General features: G+C 39.3%; 1 protein-coding gene across 1 annotated transcript in view; it reads right to left on the reverse strand.

Moving 5' to 3' along the window:
• The window catches only part of PHLPP1 (PH domain and leucine rich repeat protein phosphatase 1), a 210,259-nt gene that overhangs the window by 101,192 nt on the left and 91,196 nt on the right, over positions 1–17,871 (reverse strand). Inside the window, exons 2-3 of the mRNA XM_060774717.2 lie at positions 8,903–9,099; positions 7,044–7,169 (exon numbers count right to left, since the gene is read on the reverse strand). Of these exons, the coding sequence (XP_060630700.2) occupies positions 7,044–7,169; positions 8,903–9,099 (323 nt within the window). The remainder of the gene's footprint in view (positions 1–7,043; positions 7,170–8,902; positions 9,100–17,871) is intronic.

The raw sequence follows: 17,871 nt of genomic DNA on the forward strand, positions 1-17,871 counted from the left end.
TCCTAACCTTTTAACACAAGTAACTCTATCTCCCCCCAAACCTACTCGAAGCAAAGAAAACAGTGGAGAGGTTGCTGGTAGCATAGCTTATGTAAGAATAACACCTTTCCGCATCCTGATAAAAGAAATGAATTTTGGATCAATGACAGTCAGAAGCCAGAAACAAAGTGCTTAAGTGCCCTTCAGTTTCCAATCTATCTAACACTTCCATCATGTACCCTGCTGAAGGAAGAAACATGGGGGAAAGCAAAAAAGTACTACTTTCAGTAGTAAGGAGTTCACAACTGTATTTTTCTTTCAACTAAGGGTGGGGCACACTACACAATTATAGTGCTAGGATCTCACTTTAACTTCATCCTAAGGATTCCTCGGATTTGTACTTTGCTGAAGCACTAGTAATCTAGCAGAAATTACAAAATGCCTCTCCCTAAACTGCAAATCCCATGTTCATGTTAGAATAGAACCATATACTGTATATACTCGAGTATAAGCTTAGTTTTTCAGCCCTTTTTGAGGCTGAAAAAGCCCCCTCGGTTTATACTCGAGTCAAAATTATTTATTATTTTACTCTGCTGCTGATGTTGTTATTATTACATTTTTATTTTACTCTATTATTATTATTATTATTATTATATTTCCATTATTTTACACTATTATATTTGTTACATTTATTATTTTACTCTATTATTATTGGAAAGCTATGTAAGCACGTTTACATTGAAGAAAGTTAGAATAATAGTTTAATTAGAGTTAGACAGTCTTATCTTAAATTACAGTTTAAATACTAGCCTTCCCCTGCCACGCGGTGCTGTGGCCCAGTCTGTGTATATGTGTTTTGTGTGTGTATATGTGTGTGTGTGTGTTTGTGCGTGCGTGCGTGTGTGTATATACCACATGCATTGTAATTTTTTTGTTGTTTTGGGGCTTTTAAAGTCCCTTCTGCTGTGTTTTTCAGTGTTTTTATGTGTGATGGTCACTTGTTGGTCTGTTATGGGTGTAGTGTACAAATGTGGTGTCAATTCATTCAGTGGTTTTTTAGTTCTGTTAAACCCACAAACGAACATTACATTTCTATTTATATAGATTCAAAAACATTTAACCTACTGATGCTTGAATTGATATAATTTTACTGGTATCTATTTTTATTTTGAAATTTACCAGTAGTTGCTGCATTTCCTGCCCTCGGCTTATACTTGAGTTTTTTGTGGTAAAATTAGGTGCCTTGGCTTATATTCAGGTTGGTTTATGCTTGAGTATATATGGTAATTTAAAGTTGTATCATAGTATTATTGTGGAGTCTGAGGACTGGTTCAAAAAGTGTCTAAGAATTAGTTATGTCCATGTGCTTACTTGTCATTTCACTTTGGGATCATTATTATGCAGAGATATTGCTATAGACAACTTCACCTTTTAAGAGTCGTTCAGCTAAGCAGGAACTATGACATCATGTAATCATGCCATCCATGAGCATTCTAGTTCAGTGAAACAATGCAAGAAAAGTCCATAGATAGGTCTCACGTAGCCCCGGGTAATTTATGAATCAGCCTGCACTCTTGGTTATCTCAGCTCTAAGGCACTACGTAAAAGATCACTCATCAGTTGCCCTGGATAAAAGAGTTCGGAATTTAACAGAGGCATACATTACACAGACGTGCAGGCGACATGTGATAGTAGGCAAGGTAGGCTGCCTAGGTAATGATTTTCTGTTTTAAAACACCATCATGAAGGGATGTTAGCTCTCACTATACTATTAAATCGTTCTATTCTGGGTAAATTCTGGCACTCTGTCACACTATACAATTATAGGATCCCACTTCAACTGGGTGCATCCTATGAAATCCTTTTGTTTGTAGTCTAGAAAGGCACTGGGACACCCGGTTTAAAAATATAAATATCCTTCCCCGACCTCAAGGCTGAGGCCAGAAGCATACAATCATTTGGCTCATGGTACCAAGTAATGATGAGAAAACATGACCTTCTACTGTGTAGAAAAATCACTTTAAAGTAACAATTCAGTAGATAAATCAAGGCATCATCCTCATCCATCAGTCACTAGGATCAAGTTATTGGGAAAGTCACTTCTTGGTGTATTTTGGTGGAGGCTACTGAAATGGTTGAGAAGAATATTAACCAAGGGATCACTGAGTGAGCTTTCACCCCATCATCTTTAGGTAACTTACTGCCACTTAGCTTGTTTTTTTTTTAGTTTTGCCTATGTTTTTATGGATTTTATTTGTATATTTGTATATTTTTAGATTTTAAATTGTATTGAAATGTTTTGAATGTAAGCCGCGTTGAGTCTCCTTGTGGAGAGAAACAGTAGGGTACAAACAATAACAACAATAATAATAATACTTAACCTCAAAGGATGGCTCCATATGTATTCACATGAATCTCTAAAGCAACCAATCCTATAGAATCAGGCCATTTCCTCGATGCAATACCACTCCTATGTCCTCAGAACTGGTACAATGTTATGGAAAACTACCCTCAAATAGCAGAGCATCCAAAATCAAATAGGATACTTAAAGTTCAGAATCAGTTCATTAGCAAGCAAAGCATGAAGTGCCATGTGATGTGGCTGTAAACAATTAAGAGCTTAGGCAGACAAAGATGAGTTGTCTTAAAAATCACAAATGCGTCCTGCCACGCACTGCTGTGGTCCAGTCTGTGTATATGTGTTTTGTGTGTGTATATATATGTGTGTGTGTGTGTGTGTGTGTGTGTATATACTTGTGTATATATGTGTGTTTGTGTATATATATCTGTGTGGTTTTGTGCATGCATTGTAATGTATTTTTTATTTTTTTGCTTTTAAGTCTCTTCTGCTTTGTTTTTTTAGTGTTTTATGAGTGATGGTCACTTGTTGGCCTGATAGGTGTATTGTGTCCAAATTTGGTGTCAATTCGTCCAGTTGTTCTGGGGTTATGTTAATCCCACAAACTAACATTACATTTTTATTTATAATACAAATAAGAACTGCATTTCTCAATAGTAAATAATTGGGTCTGAGCTAATCTAACACCCATATTTTCTGAAGTTTCAGAGAGGGGGAAAATACCAATCACTACATCTCTCCTGACACACAAGCAGAGAGAGATCTCAAAGCACACAGCACATACTCCGCTGTAAGAAACAGAAGTCAGATTCAAAAAGATTTGCAGTAGAAAAGTCTCTATTCTGCACAACCAATCTGAACTAGAGTAGAAACAGAGAGAAAGAGAGAGAGAGAGAGAGAGAGAGAGAGAGAGAGAGAACAAAAATAGATAATAAATAATAATAAACTTTATTTATATCCCACCACCATCTCCCCAGTGGGGACTCGGAGCGGCTTACATGGGGCCAAGCCTGGACAACATATTACAGCAAAACAGAAGCAAAGCATAAACAACAAACATCATCAAAATTACATAAAATAGATACATTCCAACAGGAGACATGGGGGCAGGGAAACCCTTAGTCTATACCAGTGGTTCTCAACCTGGGGTCCCCAGATGTTTTGGCCTTCAACTCCCAGAAATCCTAACAGCTGGTAAACTGGCTGGGATTTCTGGGAGTTGTAGGCCAAAACACCTGGGGACCCACAGATTGAGAACCACTGGTCTATACTAAACAAACTTACCGCTCCTTGTTGAGAACTTGAGATTTGGGCAGTGTGAGGTTGAATTCTAACATATCTATGGTTTCATTTATCCACTTCTAACAAAACTTAGCCTCTTAAGTCATTTCCTAGGACTTCATACACAACTCTCTGACATTCCTGAGTTGGAAGATTTTCATTTCAATAAAATAAAAAATTGAAGATTTTTCATTTCAAACTATTATTCATAGTTTTCTGTATCCAGGTAAAGTCTGGGAATATGCTCCCCAAGCAAAACAGGGACTTTCCTATATAGTAATGATAGGGAGAAAGATGTACACTGTAACAAGTTATTATTAGAGGAATTCACCCTCTATTTCTTCAAATTAGCTAGAATAGAGAATTCTATTAAGGGATTTTCAACCTGTAGGTGGCCAGGTGTTTTGGCCTACAACTCCCAGAAATCCCAGCCAGTTTACCCGCTGTTACGATTTTTGGGAGTTGAAGGCCAAAACATCTGGGGACCCACAGGTTGAGAACCACTGTGTTAGGTGATAAGGGAACTGGGCAGATATACTACACAAACCTGTTCCTAAAATAAATGTATATCTTCCATTAATTATAGAAAATGTTTGTATTTCTGAACCATCAAATAATTTGAATTGTTTAATTTGTCTTATTTTTGGATTAGCGTTTGCAGTTTTATGTTTCTGCATCCACAATCAAAAAGATGTCACTATAATTACATTAAAAGATGTGCTTATTCTTGCAACTTCCCCAATATAGCTGAACAAAGAAGAAAAAGGGAAAGCACAGAATGGCACAAAGCAATCTTATGCAATCAGTAATTAAAAAGGAAAAAACAAAACACTTCAGTCATCCTTTCATGCTCTTAAACTTTATTGTTTTCTGCCACTTTCCCACATTTAGACCTGCCATAATTTCTGAGACAAGGCATTGGACATCATAAGCAAAGTGATTTCCCAGAAAGAGGCCAGCCATAACAAATGCACAGGTTCATTCATACTGCACAATACAATCGAGTGCAACGTTGAGGGCAGAAGAGAAGCAAAGGGGAATCTCATGGATGGCTGAGGAACTTGGCACTACACCAAACTCTTCTTTGGTTTTTGCAGGGGGGCGGGGGGAGGGATATGAAACAAACAAAAAGGGAAAGAAAACGGGGAGAGTGGACACACATAAGAGTCAAGTTACAGAAGGTAACGATCACCGTGGAGGGTACATGTGCGAGGACAAGGAGATATTCTGGTGCACACACTTAACTGTTTTTATTATCACATAAAAACAAGGTTAGGCATTTTCCTACCCTGGGAGGCACAGCTAACTTTTATAGTTTACTCCAACTGAAGCGTAGTTATAAGGGTGAGTAAAGAAGACATCCTAATTCAAGTCATATAAAGAAAAGGGTGGAGAACAAGCTGGGGAGGGCCTATTAGACCCCACCAGCACCAGCTCTCTTTAGCAGCAGGCCAAAAGCCTTCCATTTAGGCATGACTTTAACTTTTAATCCAATGGCAGACGTGTGTCGAAGGTATTTATCTTGTATTATTTATTTTATCCTATGTTTTGCCACAGACTAACTGCGGAGCAGGGTCATGAAAACCCATTGAGTGACCTTGGGCAGCTCACACTCTCTCAGCCCCAGAGGAAGGGGAAAGCAAACCCCAGAAAACCACCATTTGTCAAAAATGAATTGAAGGGACACAAGCAACAATAACAACTTTTAAAACACAATTCTTGTTCAATTGTTCTTGTCGTCCATTTTAAGATACATACAATTTCTGTTCAATGGTTTAAGCCAAACTTCTATTTAAAATTATTGCAAGTCATTTTGAGTTCCATGCATAAGCTAAAGAGAGAGGGAGTGCAAAGGAACATGGCCTTCCATTTCAATAATCTTTCACCATTGTCTATCGTGGGAACATAATAACATCAATAACTAAGGACCATACATTTCCCATCCCCTAGTACAGTGGTTCCCTACCATATTTTGACCAGGGATCACTTGACAAGGGACCACTCTCCAACATTAGTACCAAAAGGGTTACAAATCGGTTTTGGGTCAACTTTAGATTTGGTTTGGTTATTTGAGGTGCTAATTCAGAAAAATGCATTAGATAGACCACATCAGCTCTAGTTTCTGATACAGAACATATGCCATCCACTAGTTACCATCTGCTCGCTCACAGAAAATCATATTTAATAAGCCTCAGCACCGTAAGAGGGTTTCGCAAGACCAGTCATTCTCGTTGCAACAATATAGTAAGGGTGAGGATGCGGACCGTGTTTTAGTTTTTGCGGATCACTGGTGGTCCACGGACCACAGGTTGGAAACCACTGCCCTAGTATAATTGTTTGCTTGTGGACACACCCACAAGCAGACAATTATACAGAGGAAATGCTGTATAACTGAATGCAAAACCACAATAACAAATACATGACTATTCCTGAGAGCAAATTTACAACACTCTTCAGATGAAGAGTAGGCAATTGCACATGGACCAGGAGCCAGTCTTGATCCCATGCAAACTGTACTATCCCTACCAAAAAAAATCTTCCTTTCCCTTTGTTACTTTTTCCAAATGGGATGCAGAAGCAAAGTTTTTGTATCACTTTATATCACCATTCTGAAGGAAAAGTAGAGCAGGAAGGAGACGTCTAAGAGATGAAATCATTCTAAGACAGATTGGATTGCATGTTTGAGCATATTGGGAGACTTTGGGGACAATTTTGGGGTGATTTCCCACCCACTCTCTCTCCAAAATCATACATTTTTTATTGGAGGCATAGGTGGAGTTTAGAATCAGAGACAAAAACTGAGTGACTAATTGAGCTACAGCAGCCACGGGCAAGCTCTTCAGAAAGGGGGCTACAGACCGGGCCTGGGAGGGCTGGGAAGGGAGCATGCAAGAATTTGGAGGGGGGCTCAAGGGCCGGTATGGGGGGGGGACGAGAGCGGTTTTGGGGGAGCAGGGCACGGTTAGCACGGGTGGAGGGGAGGGCCAGAGTGGTAGTTGCTGTAGCAATGTATCCCTCGGAGTGTTCCTCTTTGCAAGAGGACACGATGGCCCACCATGTCCTTCCATGAAAAGGAGGGCTTGACACATGGGTGAGCAGATCTCTTGGGAGAGTTCTGCACATCTGCGTGTGACTGTCAGGGTTGGGGTCGAGGCCAGAGGCAAGACCCCAAGGGGCCGCAACCAGCCCACAGGTCTGAGTTTGCCCATGCCTGAGCTAAAGTCATAGTTGTATCTATACATCTCTGCCTAGCTGGAAACAGATGGTGAAGTAAAACTTTAATGTAAGTATAAAAGCATTGTTCAACATAAACTCAGAATTGCCTACTTCGCATTCATTTGATCATTAAAATTGGTTGTTCTGTACAGGAGTATTGAGGCTCTTTGCAACTGAAAGACAGTGAAGAGGCTAAAGCTCCTCTTACCTTTGAAGCTTGCCGAAGCCACCGCAAATATTCAGTGAATGTGTCGAAACAGATGTAATAACTCTGGCTTTGAGGTCCAGAGGAGCTAAATGCTAAACAGTGCTGGTGCTTTTTAACTTCTTCAACCTGTATTTGGGAATTTGGGAGCGGGGGAAAGAGAACAGAGGGGCATGTTACTATAATTTCTAAAACAGACAACGAGCCTCTGAAGTACTGATTAACTACAACCCTGATTTTTAAAAGAGGATCAAAAAAGATAAAAGACTGCCAGAGTAACAAAACCAAATGTGCATAATTTTTAATAGAGTTTGAAACTATAGGGTTCCCAGAGTGATTGTTTTGCATAAATCAAAGCAAGGTAAAATAATTGTATCCAATTACTCTATATACTCATGTATAAATCTAGAAATTGCAGTAAGAAAATCAATCCAGAAACCTGGGTTGACTTATCCACTGGTTCATGTGAAGACTGTACCTTAACTCATATAATCTTCTTCTCTGATTATTCCATCCTGGGAAAACTTACAAGAAGTAGCAACCTCTCTACTCTGTCCATCATAGCACCACTTCTGATTGTTTTGAATACCTTGACAGGAGAATCGCAGCAATGCCAGGGGAAGAAAGCTCCAATAACTGGCCCAACGATGAGTTATTGGTGCTTTCTTCCCTCAGTAGAATAATCCTCAACTTATCCAAAGATCATATCGGAATCAGTTATTCTGTCCCCCCAAATGGGCCCTCAACTTATATAAGAGGGCAACTTATATATGAGTATATACAACACGCAAGATAAACAGAACTATAAAAATGTAAATCTAAACAAATCAGGCTATAATCCAAGCTACACTTACATGAACATACCTCCATGTAAACCAATGGTTCCTAGCCTTTGGTCCTCCAAGTGTTTTGGACTTCAATTCCCAGAAATCCCATCCAGTTTACTAGCTGTTAAGAATTGTGGTAGCTGAAGTACAAAATACTTGAAGGACCAAAGTTTGGGAACCACTGATGTTAACATTAATAGACTCTCAATGTAACACTATTAGTAGGATACTCCTGAAAGCATAATCACAGTTTGTAGTAGCTCACTTTAAACCAAAAGAAATATCACTTTAAACCAAAGGAATATCACTTTTATATCATTCCGAGGCACTATACACCTTTTCCTTGGATGAATCAGACTACTGGGGAGGGAGATTCTCCACCTGTGTCACAACTCTTTATCGACAGGTTCAGATGCTCAGGAAACAACTCTGATTTGTACATGTGTCATGCATGTGCATGAATATGTATGTGTATATACATATATGTACCTGTGTGTGTATATATATACAGCAGACCACAAGTTACAAACATCTGACTTACAAATGCCTCATAGTTAAGAACAGGAATGAGACAACAGAAAGTGAGAGAAATCTATCCATCAGAAGGGAAACTCACTCCTGGAGGAGTTATCATGGGGAAAAGGTGTCTTCAGTGAAGTTTTATCACCAATCCTTGTTTCAACAACAAGGCAAATTTTTCAAAATTCAATTGCCACAGGGACAGAAAGTGGGATGAAATCTTCTGAACAGGGGCACAGAAAGCAAAACAAATACTACAGGGGTGTTAACCCTTTCATATGCTATCCAAGGCTTGCATATTTATTTATCTATCTATATATCCATCCATCCATTTGGAGTTATGCTTACAAACTGTACCTGTTCCATCTTACATACAAATTCACCTTAAGAACACACCTACAGAACCTCTCTTGTTCGTAACTTGAGGACAGCCTGTATATGGCACAAGCCTTTTTTTATTCCGTAGGAACATCAGGCACCTTTTCATAATTACAGAGAAATTACATTTTGACTTACCTTTCCACCAATTAAGGGGAGCACATGCATCTTGCCAGTCTGGCTTTCTTTCACCGATGATACAATTAGGCACGTTCCACAAAGGATAACTTGGCGTCTTGTCCATCTGTTGACCGGCAAATGCATTTTCCCTTTTCTAACATTGTACATTCCTGAGAGCTGAATCCGTTCAGAGTTGCCAATGCTGTGGGGCTTTCCTGAAATGGAAACAGAAAGCAGCTTTATCAGTAAGGATGTTTTACTCTTTTTTCAAACTGCTCTTTAAAATACTGTATTTTGGAGCACGGATTCAAAAGGCTACCAAGGCTTTGAATATACAAGGAAATTGCCAGGCTGCAATTTGCTTTTGACAAAATCTATCTCTAGAAATTATTCTTAAAAATGCCAATAATAATAATAATATCTGTGCATAAAAAATAAGTGAGAGGAACAGCAAGTCCAGGGACAATTTCTTTCTGACTCCTTGGGATTTTGCAAAGACTAGGGTTATACCTGAAGCACAGGGGTAATCTCAAACTTTGCAAGGCAGAGCAGGGTTCTCTGGGTTGTGATTCTCTCTCCTAGAACCCAGTATTCAATTGGTATAGATTCTAGCCACCCAACTTTACAGACACAATAAAATCTGTGGTGTTATTCTGTGCCTTCACACAACTGGGCTAGGCTATAGGACAGCTGATTAATCACTAGCAGCAATAAATCACTGCCAACCAGAAGGTGGCAAGTTCAAAGCCCAAGTTGCGGTAGAGCTCCTGACTGTTAATAGCCCAGCTTACTGTTCACCTAAGCAGTTTGAAAACAGCTGTGCTATGAGTAGAGTAATTAGGGACCGCTTAAAGCTGAGTGGTTAATTTGTGACACCATAAAAATGCTGGAAATCAAAGGGCAAGGAGGAAATACTATGATCAAAAAGGCTCGGTGTCATAGTGGATGAAGCGACAGCTCCCCCTGTGGCAGGAATCCAGCAACCTCCAGGATCCGAAGTTGGAAAAACTGTTGAATGACCTCTATCTGTCTGTATGTCTTGTATGTCTAAAAAACAGCATTGAATGTTTGCAGTGTATGTGTGCACATGTGTCCTTGAGTCCCCTTTGGAAGGAGAAGGGCGGAATATAAGTACTGTAAATAAATATTAAATAAATAAACTGGCTTCAGTGGGTAAAAGGCTTAGATCATTGTGGATTTGTTGTTTACAGTACTCCAAGCAGGAACCTGGAGTCCTCCAGGTGGTGATGAACTAGTACCATCCTCAACATTAATAAGAGCTAGGCTGGCCAGAGCGGACGAAAACTAGAGGGAAATGCCAACACCAGGAAAGCCATAGTTCCTCTGTCTTAACTTATGTTCCTGTGCGGGTACTCCTTAGAAAAGAAGTAAAAGTCACTGAAGTTAACAACAAAACATCAGCTACTTTAACATCACAGGGAAGCATCAGAAGAAACTGAATCTGATAGAATTGAACTCACTTAAATTACAGCAAAAACATTTTTCACATACTACATAGTTCAGACCTGGAGCTTATAAACATTGCTCTCTTAGATGAACATTCCCCAAATTCCCCAGCAGCTGAAGAGTTTTAGGAGTTATAGCCGAAATCAGAAATATATCTAAGTTCTACCCAAAAGAAAGAAGCAAAGAAAAAAATGGCAAATCCTTAGTCCATTGGTAAGAAATGAATCTTTGAAATCACTTCTAAACAACTTCCTCAAGCGAAAGGACAAGAAGCAGGAGCAACAAGAGAATACTATACATTATACCTAATTATAACAACAGGGAAAATCAAGTAAGGACACTGTTGACAAATGAAACAAAGCAAGTAATTGCACATTTTGCTCAGTAAGTAATTTTCACCCTTAAGTGCCTTAATGCTAACGTGAGATGACACCTTCAATTTAGGATCTACCACGTTGGTCCACCCTGAGATTCAGGATCTTCCAAAAAGCACAAAGACAGGAAGAGAAGCATTTTATGGCCCCAGTGTTTGAAAATGTTTTCAAATAGTATTTTATGATTGTTTTTATGTGGTTTTAAAACATTTTTAAAGAGCATTTTAGTACTTTTTGAAAATAGTTTTATCTTTGCACAACACTAGTACAACCTCCTACTTTTGGGAGTATGTTTCAACATCCCTTGTGGATAACTTAAACCAGAGATAAAAGCAAATTCTACCTTTTGAATACAGTGGGCTATTGGTGGGATTTGGTTCCAGGACCAATCCATGGATGTCTAAGTCCCATTATATGCAATCGCACAGTACAATAGCTTCCTTTACATAAAATGGTAAAAGTATGCTTCATTTTTGGATCTTTCTTTTTTTAATCCATGGATACAGTGGGTCAACTGTATATTTGAGTCAGAAGACATACCAAAGAATCGAACTGGCGGATCTAGAGAGGTCCACAAACACTTGTGGGGAGGAGTATAATATTTTTTGAAGCCTAAGGAAGTGAGCCTGGTGGCACAGCGGGTTAAACCGCTGAGATGATGACCTTGCTGACCAAAAGACTGGCGGTTCGAATTTGGTGAGCAGGGTGAGGTCCTGCTGTTAGGCCCAGCTTCTGCCAACCTAGCAGTTCAAAAACATGCAAATACGAGTAGATAAATAGGTCCCACTTCAGTGAAAAGGTAATCGCTCCATGCAGTCATGCTGTCCACATGACCTAGGTGGTGTCTACGGGTAACGCTGGCTCTTTGGTTTAGAAATGGAGATGAGCACTACTCCCCAGAGTCCGACACAACTACACTTAATGCCAAGGGGAAACCTTTACCTTCATCTTAAGTAAGTGAAACCATGGATATCGAGTCTACAGATTAAGGAGGTCTAATTTCATTTTAACTGCTTTTATCTGTTCGTTGCCTCAGGCGCTCTTGTGAGCTGGGAGGCAGTATAGACTTCCTCAAATAAATAAAAGTAAGACGTATTGTTCACACTAGTAAGTGATCAATAACCTATTGACAAACGTATTACAACAGGCCCCCTCACAAGGGAAATAACAATTACTGGTTCCCTCAAACAAAGAAAATGAAGAACACAAGCATCTTAACTGGTAACAAAACAGAGTTCACTTTTGAGTCAGACATACTTGATACTGTGAGTGTCTCTCCAAAACCAGAGCCCTTATTGACAAAAGGGGGAAATGGGGGACAACTACAACGCCTTTTTGCTTGCAGACAAAGCAAGGACTACTATCAGAAATTTAATCTGTAGTGATATGTTGCTGACACAGAAGTACTTCACAATGCCAAAACTAAAAAGACAGAACAAGATCTCATAAAAAAAGAAGCCACCGCAGGTAGATTTAAATAATGATCAAGAGAGAAGACAGTTGCCAGTTACTCAGTTTTTGTTATACTATCATAATGTTGCAAAGCATACTCTCATTTGGATTTCCTGCCAAATGATCATAAACTAACATTAGGAAAGAAAACATTTCCTAGTGTACCCCAATCCTCTCAACAAACAGAGTTTAGGCTTAAATTATCAGGTAACTTTGAAGCTTAAACTGTAATGTTGTACACAAAGGAAAGGTCATACACACATACAGAAGGTGCAGAGCTCCAAAATCAGCTGGGGAACCAATGGGACACTCTAGTCCCTTTCCAAGTACCTACTTCTGGACTATAGTTACTAGCAGGCTCCTTTCCATATGGTACTTCTGTTTAGAAGCAAACCAGAACTCAAGCTATGATAAAATGTTTCACCTAGGGTTATTTTGTTTTCACCTACAGTATAGAGGCCCCACCAACAACCACACTGCAATCCAAATCATAAACCAAACATTTTACACAAATACATCAGTAATTCAAAATATAATCTCAAAATAAATCGCAGTATCTATTTTCCTCAGCACATGATACTGAAAGAGAGGGGAATATGGATATACAAGAGAAGTTGGTCTTCTCTGGGGAAAGCAGAATATAAACAAATACATACAAAAAATAAATACATTCACCCTTGAAATCAAGAGTTCCAGATTCTGTCATCTATTCTGGTTTGAATATTGAATATATCCTTTATTGTGTGTGAGTGTATTAAAAAAGCATGCTCCTGTCCTAACCAAAGCAGCTTAGTCATTTTCCCATACATGTGTGCATGGAATTTACCCAGATCTAGACAAGAGAATTAGGAGCCCCCGGTGGCACAATGGGTTAAACCACTGAGCTGCTGAACTTACTGACCAGAAGGTCAGCAGTTCAAATCCGGGGAGCTGGGTGAGCTCCCACTGTTAGCTCCAGCTTCTGCCAACAGCAGTTTGATAATATGCAAGTGTGAGTAGATCAATAGGTACCACTTTGGCAAGAAGGTAACAGTGTTCCACGCAGTCATGCTGGCCACATGGCCTTGAAGGCGTCTACGAACAACACTAGCTCTTCGGCTTAGAAATGGAGATGATCACCACCCCCAGAGTTGGACACGACTGGACTTAATATCAAAGGGAAATATTTACCATTACCTTTTACCAACTTTTGAAACCATCCAGTTTCTCTCTCAAAAAAATTGGTTTCAATGGTATACAAGACTATGAAGATGCAAAGTCTGAGTACTATGGTCATTTCAATTCCAGTACAATGTTCAAAAATCAAAACTGCACACACTTAAGAACCATTATCCACATGCTAGCATAGGTCAGAAGTGACTTGAAGGCACACAACAAAAAGCACAGAATTGTAAACTGCGTGAATTTCTAAAGTTCATTAATTTTTGTGCAACTTTTCAGATTGATTTCACAAGTATAAGATTTTTTTTCATGTCAGAAGCGACGTGGGAAACTGCAAGTTGCTTTTGGTGTGAGAGAATTGGCCATCTGCAGAGACGTTGCCCAGGGGACACCTGAAATGTGTTACCATCCTGTGGGAGGCTTCTCTCATGTCCCCGCATGGGAAGCTGGAGCTGACAGATGGGAGCTCACCCTGTCTTGCCAAATTGAACCAACCTTCAGGTAACAGTTCAGCCTGCACAAGAGTTTAACCCATTGTGCCACCGAGACTGTCACAGGTATTAGATGTGTTCCTTTACTACATTATGTGTTCCTTTACTACATTATGACAAACAGAAAGACCACTGCCTGGAGATCACATAAATCAGCAACACAATAGTGTAGCAATCCTTACAAAAGAATAGTGGTCTAAAATATTGAATAAATGAAGGGCAGAGCACAAGAAAGGAGAGTAATCCAGTTACGGACTCCACAGTACTGCCGGTCTTATTGTTTTTAACTATTTATACATAATTCCTACACTATTTTAGTGCTGAGTACACATAATCCTGGATTCAATAGTACATATTCTCATCATCATCTGGCAACAGAGCCTGAATCAATACATAGAACAATCCAACTCTGATATGCTCTGTTTCACACCCTTTTACCTGCTCCCAAATATATCTATATTAGCAGTACTTTTTTCTTTCTTTTAGTATGAAGAAGGGGCAAATGTTCTTTCTGGCTAAGAAAGACAACATACAACAACTTGCTGATGGCAAGAATTAGAACTCACACGTACAATCCCAGGATGTTAGAATGGGTAAAAACAGTTGATGCCTATTATTAAGATTACACTTAAAAGAGCATGAAGATCAAACAGAAAAGGGTGATATAAGCTCCAAGTAAGAAGCTTAATGCAGCTTATGCCCAAATTGATCATAGCTATTATGGATCCTAATGGAAAAGAGAAGCACACTATAAAGCTACTTGAACATTTATCATTTTAACAATCCCAGTACAGTTTGTGACCCACCAACCAGAACCTGTCTTATGAGCCATGTACAAATTGGCCTGTTTAAGGCTCCATTTACTGCCAGTTTTTGCTCCTGGCTGGGAACTGCAAAACCAGGAGCTGGTCAAGCACTTGGGCAGAACACAATATATGGGTGATGGGCTGAATATGAGTTGAGGCGTTACAAATTATCTCAACACAGAGATTAAAAAACAGCAAGAGGAACATGACCATAGAAGATTTATTATACATATTTTTTCAGCTGATTCCCCAAGTTGAGAAAAATGAGCTGTATACTCATAAATATAAACTCCTTCAAAAACTAGAAATAAGATAAAGCCTTGAAAACCTGGGCGAAAATCTTAATACATCACAAGAAATCTCATGGTCGAAAGGATAGCTACAGCCCAGTGGCTCACTTTTTGTCCCTCTTCTACAAAAGTTAAAGAAAAACGGAGGCTCAAGCACTTCCTATGAAAAAGAATATAGAAATATTCATTATTTCTAAGAAATCTCTGCCAAGGAGTTGTATGTGTCCACAGTCAAGATTTATGTGGCATCATTCACACAACTGTTCCTTACTGATGTCCCAAGTCAATGGTTCTCAATCTGTGGGTCCCCAGGTGTTTTGGCCTACAACTCCCAGAAACCCCAGCCGGTTTACCAGCTGTTAGGATTTCTGAGAGTTGAAGGCCAAAACATCTGGAGAACTACAGTTTGAGAACCACTGTCCTAAGTGAAGTACAACGTTCTGAAAAAGTTGCTCTTGTGGACTGCAAAGCACAGAATCCCCCAGCCAGGTTGTCCACAAAAGTAACATATTCAAGCTTTGCACTGCAATTCTTCTCCGACATATACATAATGAGAACTATGCCTGTCACTTGGTCTTCTCAGATCTTTTCTTTTGAGGAAACACAGAGAAGAGCCTCAAGTTCCCCATAGGAAAGCTTCAAAATAAAATTACATTCCCTCAGCTCACTTCCAGACCACATCTACATCTACTCACACACACACACACACACACACACACATAGACACACATTTTAAGATACGTATTGTTTGAATGCAACTTAGAGAATGACTATGTAGAATTCAGAGCAACAGAAGTATATTCAGCTCAATGCCGGTGTTAGAGATAGACAGGAGCCATTCCATATGACGCCTGGAAGCGAGGGCGCCTTGGTGTCTTTGTTTTTAGGCCTGTTCCTGGAGTTATTTGGGGTGCTGATACAGAAAATTGCATTGGATAGACCACATCAGCTCTAGATTATTAAATATGATTTTTTGGGGGTGAGCAGATGGCGACTACTGAATGGCATATGTTCTGTATCAGAAACTAGAGCTGATGTGGTCTATCCAATGCAATTTGCTTAATTAGCACCCCAAATAACCAAACCAATTGAAAGTTGACCAAAAATTCATTCGTAACCCTTTTGGTACTAATGTTGAAGAGTGGTCCCTGGTCAAAGTGGTTCCTGGTTAAAAAAAAAAGTTGGGAACTACTGATCTACATAACAATCTATGGGCCAAACAATCACTCCAAGTTTCCTTCAGTGCCTATGGGAGTTTCCTGCCATTATTGAGGTGGGGATCCTTTAAAACATTTATTTTTCAGCCAAAGCCCATGTTTATTTCAAGTTGTTTGTTAAAATGCTGCTTTTCCTCATTATATTTTTAAAAGTTTTTATCATTTCCATTACATTAAATGTATTTGATTCGATTTATTTTTACACTTGGCTTTGGAAGAGTGTGAACTTATTCTACCAGCTGCCCAAATAACACAGAGAGGCAGCAGTCAGAAACAAATGCTGAAATAGCAGGCACTTGCAAGATATATAATATAAATCAATGTAATAGCAAAACTATGGATGCGGAAAGGAAACAGTGAACGGAATGCCCATGGCACTGATAATCTAAACGGATACCAAATACGGATTGATACAAATGAGTAAGCATACAACTATACTCAAACAACAAAAGGAGTAACAAATGTGTTACAAAAACACAATGTGGAAAGCTGAAAACAAACTTGGAAAACAAACGCAGCGAAAGAGAAACAGTGAAAGTGAATATAGACAGAAACTGTTATGAACAAGCCCTTTCATGCAACACAAAGCTAGAACAGTCATCCCTCCACATTTGTTGTTTTGACTTTTGTGAGTTAAGACTATTCCTGAATGTAATTTAAAATGCTTTGTATGGAATGACCAGTGTCAATCTATAGTCAATATTCTCCAGCCATGCTGGAGGACCTAGAGATTTCCCTAGGAATCATTCAGACGTCCAGTGCAATTTTATGATCAGCTTCAAGTAGAAATTGACCAAAGAGTCATTCTGGAAGAACCTGGAATTTTCTCAGGTAAGGAAATAGAAATGCATTTCTTTTTCACTTTCACAGGGGCCTGTGCCCCTAACCCCAGCAAATGTGATGGGTTGGCTGTTCTACATTTCCATTTTTACTGCCATAGCTTCATCCTACAGAATCCAGAGGTTTGTAGTTTTGTGAAGTGTTAGAGCTCTTGAATGAGCATTGCTAAATTCGTTGTTGTGTTCCTTTATGTCATATCTGACTTATTATGATAACCCCAAGGCGATGCTATCACAGGGGTTTTTAAGGCAGAGAGTTTGTGCCGTGCCCAGAGTCACCAAATGGATTTTCATGGCTGAGTGGGGATTCAAACTCTGGTCTCCAGAGTCATAGTCCAACACTTAATTCACCAGTAGTCCTTCCTCAACTGTAAATCTGAAAGATCTCTAGGAGGCAGCTAAAATAGGATCACAGTGCTAAAATGGTATCTTGCCTTCCCAGACATTTTTAAAACAGCTTCCAAAAAGGAAATTCTACCATTTCTCTAGGTGCACAGTAGGCCTCCAAATTACATACATAAGTGTTCACTGCACACAAGGAAGAGGGAGCTCATCAGCTATTGGTCAAAAAAACAATTTTACCCATCTGGAAAGAATGTCTCAGCTTGCAGTGGTTCACACAAACGTTTTCAGTGTGATTGTTTCCTGTGACATCTCAGCCTTCTCCCTCAAAAACCACCAGATGCTGAGAAGGCACATTTATTTTTGTTAAGTCATGCAAACTGGAGCCTGGCTTGCAGAGCTTCCAAGATTCTTAAGGAAGCCACAAGCTGACTCAAATCCCAGGTTTCCTAAAAGGGCAAACTCCTTACTAACACTGTGCAAAGATTATCAAAAGGCATGCATTTCATATGAATCATGTATTTTCGTTTCTCTTTGTGTGTGACTCC

The sequence above is a fragment of the Anolis sagrei genome, chromosome 4, assembly GCF_037176765.1.
Source record: "Anolis sagrei isolate rAnoSag1 chromosome 4, rAnoSag1.mat, whole genome shotgun sequence".
Taxonomy (NCBI): Eukaryota; Metazoa; Chordata; class Lepidosauria; order Squamata; family Dactyloidae; genus Anolis; species Anolis sagrei.